The sequence below is a fragment of the Homalodisca vitripennis genome, chromosome 2 (assembly GCF_021130785.1).
Source record: "Homalodisca vitripennis isolate AUS2020 chromosome 2, UT_GWSS_2.1, whole genome shotgun sequence".
NCBI classification, from domain to species: Eukaryota; Metazoa; Arthropoda; class Insecta; order Hemiptera; family Cicadellidae; genus Homalodisca; species Homalodisca vitripennis.
In genome coordinates this window covers 138,924,107-138,939,848 of record NC_060208.1, presented here as the reverse complement: position 1 = coordinate 138,939,848, position 15,742 = coordinate 138,924,107, and the positions used below count along the sequence as shown (strand labels likewise).

General features: G+C 33.5%; 2 protein-coding genes across 4 annotated transcripts in view; both read left to right on the top strand.

Moving 5' to 3' along the window:
* The first annotated feature begins 2,503 nt into the window (after window positions 1-2,503).
* LOC124354811 (DNA ligase 4) overlaps window positions 2,504-15,742 on the top strand; it is a 61,947-nt gene continuing 48,708 nt past the window's right edge. The window contains exons 1-2 of one of the 2 annotated variants that reach the window (XM_046805538.1): window positions 2,504-2,594; window positions 14,140-14,371. In XM_046805538.1, the coding sequence (XP_046661494.1) occupies window positions 14,234-14,371 (138 nt within the window). In that variant the 5' untranslated portion in view covers window positions 2,504-2,594; window positions 14,140-14,233. Of the gene's footprint in view, window positions 2,610-14,139; window positions 14,372-15,742 lie in introns of both variants that reach the window. The other variant, XM_046805535.1, reaches the window with a different exon arrangement.
* On the top strand, window positions 2,618-14,013 carry LOC124354812 (general transcription factor 3C polypeptide 3). 2 transcript variants are annotated; one of them, XM_046805539.1, is made up of 2 exons: window positions 2,618-2,801; window positions 10,385-14,013. In XM_046805539.1, the coding sequence occupies exon 2, from the start codon at window positions 10,416-10,418 to the stop codon at window positions 13,020-13,022; it is 2,607 nt and encodes an 868-aa protein (XP_046661495.1). In that variant the 5' UTR covers window positions 2,618-2,801; window positions 10,385-10,415; the 3' UTR covers window positions 13,023-14,013. The 2 variants fall into 2 exon arrangements, with proteins under 2 accessions (XP_046661495.1, XP_046661496.1); XM_046805540.1 differs by lacking the exon at window positions 2,618-2,801 and adding an exon at window positions 5,885-6,014.

Genomic DNA, 15,742 nt, shown 5'->3' with positions numbered 1-15,742 from the left:
CAAGATAGAGAACAAATGTATGCTTTGTTTAAACATAAAATTGAGTAAAAATTATGAGCAGTCTACAACTCTGACATTTTAACCTAAAAACAATTGGGTGACCTTTTAGCTCCGCTTGAATTTTAGAAAGTCCATCCAAAATGTAGTAGTACTACTAGTAGTGTTACTGGTAAAACACTGATACGAAACACAAATAAAGGTACAGACTTCAATAAAAAAACTTTTTTTTACAGTTGGGAAAATATGGTAAACGATTTAAATTTAAACCTAAATCACTATTAAACCTAAATGGTTGGAATTTATACAAAAAATTGTTAAGAACAATATTCATATAGCATAAATTCAAGAAACTTCATTAACAGAAAGTGATAACATCGAAGATAACTATTACAATATGAAAACATGTAAATAGATTAGACAGTTATGGAGGAGTTTTAAAAGTATTACATAAGTCAATTTCATGCACCGTTATAGCAAGGTACAATCCCAATATCATACAGTTAATTGGAATTGAATTAGATAATTATAAGTAATGAATATGCGTATGTATTTAAAATATATTATTTTAAGCCTTCAAGTAAAGTTGACAGACATGTTTTGTAACAACAAATATTTAATAAGGTTAAAGGTTGTCTTTACTTGGTGGGGATTTTAATGCTCACCATCTAATTGGGGTGCAAATATACCAAATACAAGAGGAAATGACATATTTTTAAATATAACAATTCTTTATTTATTCTATTCGATAGTTATAACTTAGATAATTATTCTGACTTTGTTCATTTTACAGACTATCAATGTTCAAAATAGTTCATCTGCAAAAGTTTAACACATATTTTCAGTAAAAATTAAAGCTAGATGGCACAAAACATTTTTTTAATTCTATTCCCAAAAATTCCAATTTTACAAAAACGTCAAATTCAAATGATATGAAATTGTTAACACATGTTCGGTTATAAAAAAAAAACAACTAGTAATATTTTTAGAATCGCCCAGTACTTCACAACTTAATGTTTGAAGTGCACTTTAGGTTATGAAAACATTAGAGCATATATTTTTTTATTTGTTCTGAATATGAATATGCAAGAAATCAATGTTTCAAAAGAATCAGAAACAACTTTAAAATGGCAGATCAAAATTTGATAAACATTTTACAATCAAACAAACGATTTCCAAATTTTAAATAACTTAATAATTTTTTTAACTTAAAAGCATTTGAAATTACGTTAAGTTACAACAATCGTTCGCAACACTGTACGTGTATGTATTCTAGAAACGGTGCTTATTCCGTGGCCCTCCTTTTCAGGATAGTAATGTGGACTTGTTCCAGGTGGAATCAACTCCACAGTTTTACAATATCCTTTACCTGTCTATAAATAGATTACATAAATTCATTATTTAAAGTAAATAACAACATATACTACAATACTTAGAGAAATGTTGGAACATGTATGTTCATCCCAATAACATTCTTCATAATACAATTTAAACATTTACCAACTATTCAAATAATTTGTTTACATTTTAATAAAAAAAAGTAGTGATGCGCGATTACGAGATGTTACAATCGAAACGTTTCGATTGTTTGGACCTCTCGAGACATTTCGATTGTGATTCCCTTAACGAAAGGTTCTTACCGAGAGGTTTTTGCCGAGATGTTCCTAGCGATTGTTTCATTGCGACACAACATCTCTTCTCGTACCGGGCAATCGAAGTGTTTGACGAAATTATGAAAACGAAATGTTTGATTCCATCATCCATAACTTTGTTTTTGCGATACACCATAAACGCTTGACGAGAGGTTCCTACCGAGAGGTTTCTAGCGATTGTTTCGTTTACGTGTACGATCTATTCTATTCTTTTATTAGGGAATCGAAATTCTAAGTGAGATATGTTTGCCGATCGACAGAAGGATTTAACTGAAAAATAAATTAATTTAGTTACTTTTTTTACTGACTTGAATTCCGACTTGTTTTAATGAATTACTATATTAGTAGCTACATTTAACATTATACTACATTAAACGCTTATTCACGTTACAATAATGACGTATGAACAGTAAAACATTCAAAAAATAACATTGTACAAAATAAAAACATTTAATATTTTAAATTAATAACCAAGATAAGCTATTTATTATAATTTAAGATAATATACTCAATCTTAATGCTTGAAGAATTACTATAATTTACATTTTGACTAAACACTATAAAGTAAACTACTGGAATGGAGAGGAGAGTGGTGCAAACCAATATATTATGGAACGGAAGTATGAAAAACAGGTTGAGACAGGCTCGTGAAAAGTAAACAATAACAAATTGGCTTAACGAATGCAACAATCGAGAGAAACCTTTCGATTGTAAAGACCTCTCGCTAAGCAATCGGAACAATCGTTAAGCAGAACCTCTCGAGAAGGAACATTTCGATTGTAATAACCTCTCGCAATCGCGCATCACTAAAAAAAAGGGTCAACCACAGCAAAATCTTTTGTACTACGAAACACCATGGATTTCCGCAATGCATGCCTTTCTTGCCAAATGAGAGAAAAAAATGGTTTGGATTGTTATGGTTTGACTTTGACTATTTTGTGGAAGGTATGTCATATCTTGGTAAACGTGTTTTATTTTTATGTGTTTATTTATTATATTCTGTTTCATTTAACAATGGTTGTATCTGATCTGTTCAATATATTGTATTTGAGATTTCAAAATTCATATTCAAAGAATTTCCTGTTTTTAACTGAACTTTATTAGTATTTTATGCAGCATTAGAAGAGTTTTCTATAATCTAGGCATTAAAAGGTAAAATTTAAATATTACTAGTACAATATCTGTAATTATTGCAATTTATTTATAGACATAACTACAATTTTGGTCCAGTGTACCCTTTACAGTCCAGTGTAGCAGTATGAACACAGGGATATGATGATAATACCTCTTATTAACATCAATCTCATTAACTCTAGGATACTATATAGTTTGTAATATATAAATCAATAAGTATTTAGGTATCAATTTACAACCATGGAAAGGTATGTTTTTTTCATGAAAACTACAATTTTTCCTGAAAACAATATTGAAGAAAAAATTCGTCGGCAACAAAAATCAAAGGAGCTACGATTTTTTTAAATCCAATGAAAACTCCGTTTTTGACAGTTTCCTATAACTCCGCATCTGCTCAAACTCAGTATAGCCAGATTAAAAAAAACGATTATCATACCAACAACAAGAAATTATCGTACTTTCATATAAAATAATGGTATCAATTTACAATAACGTGACCATGGAAAGGTATGTTCATTTTTTTTCCCTGAAAACTAAAATTTTTCCTGAAAACAATAGTGAAGAAAAAAATCGTCGGCAACGAAAATCAAAGGAGTTATGATTTTTTGAAATCCTCTGAAAACTCTGTTTTTGACAGTACCTCTGGCAATACTATCCATATTTGAAAGTTTGGTATTACTCCGCGGCTCTCTCAAATAAAGAAGGGACGCCATTTTGAACTATTTTGTTCCTCTGTGTCTATTCTTAACCTCCTAGTTCAGTAGTGGTAATGGCACACCTTTGTGTTGGATGTTTATTAAGGTAAATGATAAGTAACTGAAATGATGCTGTAGTACGTTAATCCTGTCAACGATGCCTGCCCGCTACGCAGTGCTTGCTCTTTTAGAAAAAAAATTAACTCGAGCTTGCAAAAGTCGAATCCCAGATCACGTGATGCCCCTGCTCCTTAACGCAATAATGTCCGAAAGGCATCAATATAATGCAATAATATACTTTCCTCCCAGTTCATATGCACCTGTGATAATAATACTTGGCTATAAATGCCCAACCCATGAAAAAAAGTCCATTTTCCATGGTCACGCTAATGTAAATAAATACCAGTATTTACAAGTTAATTATTATTGAATTACCGAAACATCAGTTTTTCATACTGATCTGTAGGCTACATGTTATAAAATATTTTGCATTGCAATGGAAATCTGCATTTTTACAGCTTGAACAAAGCAATTAGAAAAGTATAAAATAGATTATGATAGGGTGTAGCATGCCAAAAAAACCATAACCATTAATTAATAATGTAGATGAAAGTTTAAATAGTGAATAAATGAAAATGGTAATTGTCACATTAACGGCCAGGGTGGCAAAATACGAGTTTTGCGTTATTAACTTATTGGAATCGTCCTACAGAACAAAACAATGTAAGGTTTGACAGGGTGGAAATGAGAAATAACAAAGTTTTAGAACATAAAAAATGGAGCAACTGTTCAAGCGCGGAGCAATATTTCCATGTTTTACATCCACATCGGGCGTCACGTGACCTTTTGTGACCATGATTCAACTCGTGATGACGTCATCGGATGCGACGTCATCGGATGCGACGCCATCTTTGCAAATGTAAATGAATAAATAATACTGAAATAAGCAGAATTTTGATCCAAATTAACAATGTTTTTCTTAAATTTTGAGCTACGTATTAATTAGTTGTTATCGAGTTGAGACGAGTGCCTCCGGCCATCAGCATCAGCACAATTAATTACTATAACTATTAAGTTGAATTATATGCTAAGTTAAATAAATTGTAATATCGAATTATTCCTTTGGATAAAAACAATCAAACCAGTCGATAATAGCAATTGAATAACGAGTGTAGGCCGCTTATGAATGTCAACTCCAAATAAACAATGATAGATATAGCAGATTATGATATAAAAGTAACAGAATAGATTATATATATACATATAAATAAAAACAACAATCACAACTAAAAGTGACAGTTGAGATAGACATTCGGTACTTTGGGATTATACCGACCACACCCAGACATGAATCGTTATTTCACATTTCGTTTCTACTGATTACTAGATTAGCGTAGAACAATATTTCGTCAATATAAAACAGGAATTGTCTTATCGCAAACACCTCCCCATCCTCAGACAGAGGTCAAAGTCGAGCGTCTAGTAGATAACGTGATTGCAGAGTCTCGCCGCCCGTTCAGCTGGTGCATCGCTTTGTTGTACTTCCGTGTTTTACCTCTACATTTCTCCAAACACAAAAATTCAACAAAAACAAACATTTACCAAACTAAACTTTTTATTAAAAAAACACTCAAAACTTGTTTTTATTCTTGATCACATTCCGCCACCCAAAATGCGAGTGCCTCCGGCCATCAGCGCGGGCTTCGGCAGCACCTTCGGTGCTGCCCCGCGCTGATGTCGACGAAAGAAAAACATCCCTCGAGATAGTACCTATCAGTAAAATATCAAATTCTAGAGGGGCTAATCAGAAATATAAATTGAATTGTAATGGAAAGGCAATGATGTACCGTGCAAATCACGTGATGCCGCGCGGCCTGCCGTAATCAGGATTCTCGAGAAAGATAAGATAACAGCGACAACAATACCGATCACAATACCTGGAAATGCTTGTAAGTTTGTAATTTTGTAATTGAAGAGTTGTTTTTTCGTTCTATCATGTTTGTTTCTATAAATTTCTATTTTTGTGTTCTTCATACTGGTGTGGTCGGTATAATCCCAAAGTACCAGACATTCTATTCAGCAATACAAATTAATTGAAGCCACAAAATCAGTTTTCCTCAATATTAATGTCTCATGATTTTTGTTTTGACTACACTGTCCTGGATAAAGTCAACAATTTCAGTAACACTTGGGCCAGACCTTTAAAGTCGGGCCATTGTACTGTTTGCTGTATAGTTAGTGTGGTGGTGTTGCCTGACAAACAGGTTGCTGGATAGAGTGGATGATGGAGTCTTGAACTGGACCAGATGCAATAAGTCAGGACAGTCAACCTTGCCATTGGGTATCTTATGTAGTAGCACATCAGCAGATAAACGGCGTGTCACAAGAGGGTGGAGCCTCAGATCTCGATACAGGTCTTCTATGGGAACCTGCTGGTAGGGAAGCTCTTTCCTGACACCTACCATATGGAAAAATCTTCTTTGCATACCCCCCAGATCCACAATGAAGAATTTCTGATTCTGAGGATTCCATATTGGTGAGTCTTATTCAAGTATTTGGCGCGCTAAGGGACAATACAAAGTTTTTAAGGCAGGTGTACTTAAATATCTTGAGAAGCAGAGAATGAATCCTAGCAATCTGTTTACCCTAACACAGATCTTCAGTACATGGGATTCAGAGCTTAATGAGGGTGTCATTATGACACCAAGGTCCTTTACCTCCTGAACACGAGCTATGGGTTCACCATGTACCGTATCTAGGCTATGGAAAGATTACTGGAGAGTGGCAAAGGTGAAAGGCTTGACACTTCTTAGTATTGAGGTTTAATCTATTGGCCTCACACCAGTGATCAAATTTATGTAGATCCTCCTGGATCTGTAGACAGTCGTCTTCTGTAGATATGATAAAGAAAATATTCACATCATCAGCAAAAAGAAGTGAATTTCTCTGAAGTGACTCGGACAGCTCACTTCAACTTCAACTTCAAAAAAAAAAAAAAAAATTCAGAGGAAATAAATAGCTGATTTAAATTTGACATTATAACCACCTGTTTTATTTATGTAGTATTGTCACCTGAGGATTAATGTGCTCTAAGTTTTATAAAAGTTAACCAGCCTATTCCATATTGTGATTAATTTTAAAAATTTGTTGGGAATTGATTTTTTGGCTTCAGAGCTTCAGCTTTTAGCTAAACTATCAAATACAAAACAATTCTTAATATAACTATTCACAGTTAATTAAATTTAGCTGTTTATAATGAATACAATATGTTTAAAATTCACTCAAACTCTCTAGCCTAATCATTTATGTAGTATTTGAGTAATAACCACAACAAAAATGGCGATGAACTGATGTTATTTGTGTCCCTAGCTGTCTTACACGCTTATCCTCCAAAATCCTAAGAATTCAATTTCACTCCCTTTTATTTGTTAAATTTAATAAATACACATTTCTTTTAATGTACAACACAATATACTTGATTTAAAGTGTTTTTTTTATTAAATTCAAAATTTTAATTTTTTTAAAAGCGTATTTTTTGAAAATAAAAAATGCACAATATATGATTTGTGACTGCCTAAACATTTTTTTTAGGTAAATAAAAATATAGTATTTGTATAAATTGTTAAAAGTGTTTTTATATCATTAATGTAATGTGGCTAAAGTAAACATTATTCTCCAATCATTATGACTTTTCTACAGGTGTATTCTTATGCCTAATAGTAATTAGGCTATAAATACAATATATATATTTATTTCCTCTTCCTCCCTCCGAACTATCTCCTTTGGGGGGTAGGAATGACCCACATTTTAGAAAATTTTTTTTATTTTGAATAAATTTGTTCTAAAAAGTGTTTTAATGTCTATTTTCTAGAAAACCAAACAAAAGTTTTTCATACCCCTAATGTAGACAATAGACAGTTTCTTTATTCATGTACATAGAGTTACAGAATTGGCGTCAAGTAGGTAAAGGTAATAATTTAGGATATTAGTCAGCAATGTAGAAAACAGTGGATAAACCATTTTAAGCACTATGATTAATGGTTCCTCCAGTTTATAAATTCTTCAAGGGAGTAAAAGGTCCTCTGTAGAAACCATTCTTGGAGTTTCTTCTTGAAGCATTTCTGTCCACTGTTTATTTTCAGATAGTCTGGAAGAATATTGAAGAGTTTAGGTCCTGCATAGCTTGGCTTCCTCTCGTACAGAGCAAGGCGATGAATTGGCAGGGCATAGTTCATGGCGTTCCGGGTGTTGTAATGGTGCATTTCTCCCAGCCTTGTAATGTTCTGTGAGACAGCATAGCAGATCACTTCTGTCACAAACAGAGATATCACAGTCAAAATTTTAAGATTTTGAAAAGCTTGCCGGCAACTAGCCTTTGGGTCTAGTCCTGCCAATGTTCTCACAGCTTTCTTTTGAAGTATTAGTACCCGTTGGAGATTCCCGATGAGTGAGTTTCCCCATACCACTAATTCATATCTTAGATGTGCTTCAAAGAGTGAGAAATAAGCAGTTTTTGCTGTGTCCAGATTGCTCATTTTTGTTATTCTTTTTAATACATATAGGCTACTGCTGAGCTTTCTGCAGAGTTGGTCTACATGTGGAGTCCAGGTTAGATTGTTGTCAATGATGATTCCTGGGTAGTTAGCTTCATTTTTCAATTCAATATCTGGCAAGCCATGTATTACTGCACTTGCTCTTCCTAAGTTCAGTTGTTGGGTTTTGCGGTCATTTAATATAAGATTGTTTTGGTGACATTATTGCTACAAAGGAAGATATTTCAAGTTCTGGTATTTGTTTCTCGGCCACCAGCAAGGCTGTGTCATCAGCATACATCATGAGTTGGCAGAACTCTTGTAGATATTTTTGGAGGTCATTGGTTAACAGAATAAAAAGCATTGGTCCAAGAACTGAGCCTTGGGGAACACCTCTGAAAATTGGTGGTGATCTAGTTTTATAAATTGTATTGTTTAATGTATATGCGACTTCGCGGTACTCTAGGACGTAATGAAGCACCGTTGTCGTTGTGCCCGAACTGAACAGAACATTGAGGTGGTTCGTGACAGTGTGGCTGTTAGCCCAGCGAAATCAATACGTCGCCGTTCACAACAATTGGGTTTAAGATGTTCTTCTGTACGGAGAATTCTTCGATACGATCTCAAATATCACCCCTATAAAATTCAGCTGACGCAACAATTGAAAGTGGCAGATCACCAGACGAGACAACAGTTTGTTGATTGGGTATTGAGAAATTCGCAGGAGGAAGAAAACTTCGCAATGAATATCATCTTCAGTGATGAAGCGCACTTCCAATTGATTGGATTTTTTAATAAACAGAACTGCCGTATCTGGGGTTCAGAAAACCCACGCATGATTAACGAAATGGAAATGTATCCACAACGAGTGACAGTTTGGTGCGGCTTTTGGCCGGGCGGCATCATCGGCCCTTATTTTTTTGAAGATCAGGAAGGGCAAGCTGTGACAGTGAATGGAGACCGATACCGTACGATGATTAGGGAGTTTTTGTAGCCTCATTTGGATAACATAGACATTGACCAGTTGTGGTTTCAGCAGAATGGTGCCACGCTGCCCGTGAAACAATTGTGTTGCTCCGTGACCGCTTTCAGGATCGCGTCATTTCTCGTAATTCCGACCATCAATGGCCACCAAAGTTGTGTGACTTAACACCTTGTAACTTTCATCTTTGGGGTTATCTAAAGTCATTAGTTTATGCCAATAAACCCCGAACCATCAATGAGTTGAAGGAGGAAATTCGACGGGTTGTCGTCCAAACTGAAGTGGAAACTTGTCGTGCAGTCATGGCTAATTTCATGGACAAAGTTGTTGCGTGCCAGCGTAACAGAGGAGGACACATGCATGACATTATTTTTCATACATGAAATCGGAAGGTTAGATGAACATATTTATGTATTTGATTTCAGATTTTCATTAAAATAAATCTTTTAATTTGATATATCAAAACCGGCGCTCTTTTTGAATCACCCTAAATTTTCTAGAAAACACCCGAGATTTTTCATCTTCTCAATTTATTTTGGGGTGGAGGAGGGTCAGTAAGGCCCACGAAATGACATGATACTATTTGTTTAAAGTTTGTTATTAGCGATGGAAGGTTTGACAGGATAACAGGATTTAGGAAATTTGCCATTGTTATGGTTACAAAAAGTTTAACACAACGTTTCGAGGATTGGAATCTATCCTCGAAACGTTGTACATCATTCTGTTCTCTATTTTTGTATGTACTAATACCTTCCCCACCTGAGGAAGAGATATGGCAAATGTCCAAAATCCTGTTATCCTGTCAACATGATATAATTTTACATTATAATAAAGGTAATATTTTCAACAAGGTGTCTAGTGTTTTTACTTGAAGATTTCTTAATGGTTCATATCTAGTTACGAAATCCCTTTTGATCCCAGGATTTTTAGAGGTCTATATGTCTGAGACCTACCACCTACAACTGAGGTATCAGCCTGAGTCTTTACTGAAGTTGTAGATTTCTATAAAATTACATACAATTTTTATTTACTTGTGGTAATCAATAATTATTCTTGTATATTATTTCATAAAGCATGCTCTATTACATTAAACAAGACTTTTCAATCATGCACCAAAAGTTTTATGTCAACAGTGTTAAATTTACTTTGGTTAGGAATTTTGTCTGGCAGTTTTTAGATACAAAATTTTGAATATTGTGTGCTAAGATGCTAATCTGATAAATGTTGTCTGTAGTATGTAAAATCAAGATCAATGAATTATTTGTTTGGATCTAGTGTTAGTATCACTGATACTGTATTCATTCTTTAAGAGATCTGTTAGTAAAAAAATATAGTACCTTGTTTAAATCTTTTACTTACTCTAAATTCTACCGTACTTTTTTGTCCCAACAGGTAACCCACTTTTGAATTCAACCCAAGAAAAATGGATGAAGAAAATGAAGAACCGATTGATTCAATTCCTGTGGAGAATGAAATAAATCCATTGACTGAAATTGATATGGATATAGATATGCCATCGACATCAGAGGATTATTCTCTAACAACTCTTCAATCCGTGATTCCTGTTAGTGTGACGGAAGAAGATTCAGGCTCTGATGATGAACAGACTGTTGTAAAAAGAACTAAAGAAGAAGTGCAAGACCTAACCAACAAATATTTAACTGGTGAACTTACATTTAGTGAATATGCTGCACAATATGGAGAAAATGTTTATGAAGAAGCATATGAGGAAGATGAACCTGAAAAGAAACAAGAACAAGAGACTTCTGCTGAAGCCAATGATTTTGAACAAAATCTTGCTGAAATCAAAGAAAGCAGCTCTACTAAGAAAAGGCCTAAGATTAGATCAAGACAAAGAAATAATTTACCTCCAGTTCTGAAGGGTTTAATGGGCGAAGCAAACTTACGATATGTTCATGGTGAACATGAATTGGCTATTAAGCTCTGTTTTGAAATCATCAGACAATTTCCTTGGGCTTCTCAACCGTTTGAAACTCTGGCTAGCTTATATGATGAGAAAGGTGACACTGAGAAGTCACTTCAAATTTCTCTGTTGGCAGCTCACTTGAATCCTAGAGCATCGAAACATCTTTGGATAAATTTAGCAGAGAGGTCAGAAGATCGAGGAGATCTGAAGCAAGCCATTACCTGTTATGGTAAAGCAATTAGAGCAGACAGTAAAGATTTTGAGCTCCATATGAAACAAGCAATTTTGTATGAGAGAACTGATGATAAAAAATCTGCCTTGAAGCGTTACTCAAAATTATTGCAATGTGTTGGACCTCAACATGGTGAAAAATTAGTTGAAATTGCAAAAATGCTTGCACATAGATATCATGAAGGAAATGATTTGCCCAAGGCTAAGGAAGCTCTAAAGACACTGTTTGAGAAATGCCCAAATCTCGTTACAATCGAGTTGGTTAACTTTATGTTAGAGATACTGATAAGTCTGAAAGACTTTGAAACAAGTATTGAAACATTGGTAAAGTTTTGTAATTTACAAGCTACTTTCGACAAAACTGAAGATAGTAAGTTCAGACTTTTAACATGCTCTGAGCCAGAAAACATGGTTGTTGATATATTTGCCAAACTTGTAATAATAGTGATTCATTCTCAAGCATTCCATTTATTTGATCACTTTTTAACTAAAGTTAAAACCATGAATCCTGAAGAGGCTGGGGATTTTTATTTTGATGTTGCTGAAGCACTGATTGCAGAGAAAAGGTTTAAGGATGCAATGGAGCTATTGACCCCTCTGACGCAGAGCACCAACTTTAATTTGCCGGCGATTTGGCTGAGAATGGCAGAGTGCTTGAAAGCGTTAGATAGGATTGAAGATTCTATAAAAGCATACTTGATTGTGGTGGATAAAGCACCTCAGTTACTAGGAGCACGGCTAGCAGTAAGTGAGCTATTGATCAGTTTGGGTAGAAGAGACAAAGCATTGGAGGTTCTAACTCAGGATGAAGACAGCGAAGTATTAAATACAGCTCTACTATATGAACGGTGCCTACTTTTACAAAAAATGCCTGACAAAAAAGAACAGTTCCTTGTAGTAGCAAATTTATTTCTTTCTCGCCATTTTGTTCATATAGCTGCTAAAGAGGATATAACTGCTTTAACCACATCAAAAGCTGAGAGGAAGAAAAGCATGATTAAAGAAAATAAAAACTTCCAAAAATCTTTCAGCCAAGGCGAAGAATTGAAAGGAGAGTTTAGTCAGACTTTTAATGAACCAGCATCAGAAGATGAATGGCAATTGTTTTGGTCCGTTTGTGAAGTTTGTTTGGAAATCGGAAATTACAGCACTCTGCAGCGTTTAGCTTTTTCAGCCCAAGGATCACCCAAGTTCTCAAAATATTCTAACCAAATTGATCTCTTGTGTCTGAGTGCATGTTATTACAACAGTGATGCTTATTTTGGTTACAATATGGTCAGGGCTCAGGTAATGAAAAATATGGATTGCAAACGATCGTGGAATCTGTTTAATATGATGATTTTGCGGGCAGATGACAGTCGACACAACCGGTTCCTTATGAGGTTATTGATCCGAAATCCTCACCACAGAGCACTGACCACCCTACATGCCAACAATTGCCTGGTTGCGGGAACTTATAAGTATGCTTTAAGTGATTATACTGCTGTCTATCAGAAAGAGAATTCTGCAATGATGGCTTTCCTAATTGGTGTTACACTCTGTCAGATGGCCTGCCAGAAGTTCTCTGCAAAGAAGCATTCCCTGGTGACCCAATCGGTGGCGTATTTCTGGAAATACAAGGAGTTGAGAGGTCGAGAAGGTCTGCAGGAGTCACACTTCAACATTGCACGAGCTTTTCATCAGTTGGGTCTCCTGCCCTCAGCCATCCATCATTATAAAAAGGCACTGGAAGCAAAGAGCAAGTTTATTGATGATAATGCAGAACATCTCAATTTACAAAGAGAGGCTGCTTTCAATCTTCATCTCATTTATTTGTCCTCGGGTACAAGAGATGTTGCCCGCATGTACCTAGAAAAATACATTGTAATATAGTTTTAATAAACAATTTAAATTCCTTAGGTTTTAACAAATTTATTTTGTTTAGGGTGTGTGGGTCCTATTAATTTTGTAATAACCATATCGATAATTATTAATAGTGATAATACGGTATTTTACTTGAATTTAATTGAAAATATTTATTTAGACAATATACAAGATTGTACACATTGTATACATCGAATAGCGGGAAAGCAATTAACAATGATAAAGTAATTACATAGTTTATTATCTACAAAATTTATTATTATGTATGTATGTGCCATTTAGCAATATTCAACAATTTATTACAATTTTATGTCACAAAAAATTATTCCTCAATATTGTATAATGCCTTACCTAATAGATATAGTTTTAAAGTTTTATTAAATTTAGTGATATTTTGCTCTTAAAAAAAAAAAAAAAAATAATACTTCATGTTTACTACAAACTATTGTGAGATTATTTACTATAATCTAAGCTTACAGTCAATTTTTGCACCCAATCTCATATTTTATTTACAAAATATTTAAATTTACAAATTGTGATAGTTTGAAAAAGTTTGTTTGTTTGATAAAAGTTCAGTTATTCTGTTGGAAGTTGTGAAAAAGGATTTTCAGCATCAAATAAATAGCCATGCATATATTTAAGTTATTACGTTTTTGTTATAAATAGATTGTCAGTATGCTCTCAAAATTGGTTTCTGTTATTTCTGTTAGTTTAAAATAGTCTGTGTTGAAATGTATTCAATTTTTTTTAGTTGGTCTGTTTTGTAAAAACATGAACAATTTGTCTTCTTGATAGTATTAAACCTAGGCAACTAAATGAACTTTGTTTAAGGCCATAATGATGTATGTTTTGTACTGCACAAAGGATGGCTTTTAAATACAGTCATATAGCCTATGGCTTATCACTAACATTGTAACTATGTTGTATTAGAAAAAAAAACTTATTTGGTCTTTGTTCATATTTTATTGTAATTATGAAAACAATATAATATTGTACTTAATATTGGAAGTTTCTTTTCATTCCATCATTATGTAGGTCCTTTGTAAAAAGGATTGCAGTAATTAATTTTAAGTTTATGCTTAGAATATTATTAATGATACAGTACCTGTATAGTCTCTTTGTCCAGTTCCTGTGTTGGAGAGACTGTCAATAGAGAGTTGAAACGAAATGAATTTAAGAGTGAAAATATAAATTTGGAGCAATAAATTGACTGAGATAAAATGGCATCAACCAGTAGACAGAACAAGGAGCTCATGTTCAGTGAGTTTTGTGCTGTGTGTGACAAAATCAGCACAGCTCGCAGGGAGAAGAAGGCTGACATTCTGAAGCGATTCATCTCGGATTACCATGCAAATAATGTGAGTTAACTAAACTGCAACTTATTAATCCTCTTCATTACCAAAAGCATCTATAAAACTACTAACTACGAAAATTTACCAATAAAAATATAATTATTTTCAAAGTATATATTTTTTTACAAAACTTGGGTGTGGTCTAAAATAATTTTTATATTTAAAGATTATATCAAAATCTGAATTAAAAAAAAAAAAATGTATGCACAATTCATTTACCTTTAACCCGTTATTAGTCACACTGAACTATAATGCTGTTAGATGCACTCTGTTTTTTTACTAATATTTTTAAATGTGAAAATGTTAAATGAAATAAAAACTGTTTCTTGTTCATATTTACGACACTGTTATTTGTTTATTTACATCAAAATAACAGTAGTTGTGGATAAATTAAAAATCTAAGTCAGTTTAAATCACTACATGTAAAACAATAACTAAATTGTATTTCTACTCATACTTATACTTGTTAAAAGACAAATTTTTCTAATATAAAATCAAAAATATTGGATGAACAAATCTATAATAATTCTTAATTTTCAATATTAACCATTGGCACCATATATATGTATATACAAAATTTACATGAAAATTAAAGTTATTCCACAAAGGTTTTGGGTTAAAGCTGATAAGTCCCTGCCACTGACCTCTCTTTCCTGATGTACTTGTCCTCCACAATTCAGACATCTTGGTGTGTTCTCTACAAAGTTTCCACTTGGTACATATTGTGTTTTGATTTTCCTGCTTGTTTTGTGTGACACATGTAGCAGTGGCGGACTCCGTCCACTTCCAAGGTCACTACAACTTACTGTATTGCTGCTGTCCCAACTCCTACGTTGTGTACCTCTCCACCGACAGTCATGGAGGTAGAAGCCGATATATTTACAACTGACTGTCTAGTGATGGAAAATTACAGACGTCGATATAAAAGACCACCATGCGACCGATGATGGGTTAAACCAAATTAAAAAGGAGTGTTATATAATGAAAAATAAATTTTAGTTAAATTTTTCCAAAACCCTGCATTTTAGCATAAAAAATTTTTTTTTAATCTCTAGCACATGAGTATTTCTTAACAGTTTTATTTATGGTACAATATTATTTTAGATTGTTTGTAAATGCCCATATCATGAAAGTATTAAAATTTCAAGATATATTTGTTTTATAATAGTTATTTCACCTTAAACTAGATTTTTTTTGTTTCCTTGAAAATGTTACTGTGTAAATTAATTTAAAAAAATCTGAATTGTATATATTGTGTGATATACAATTTGTTTACCTGAAAGTAAATTAAAAAATCAACTTTTAATGATAAAAATAAATGTCTGGTAATTGTTTTTTCAAACCTTGTGTTTCCGTCTAAAACCCCCTGGCACATTT

Bases quoted from the DNA above. Each gene is read 5' to 3' on its own strand.
- LOC124354812 (XM_046805539.1), top strand. From the start codon at position 10,416: ATGGATGAAGAAAATGAAGAACCGATTGATTCAATTCCTGTGGAGAAT.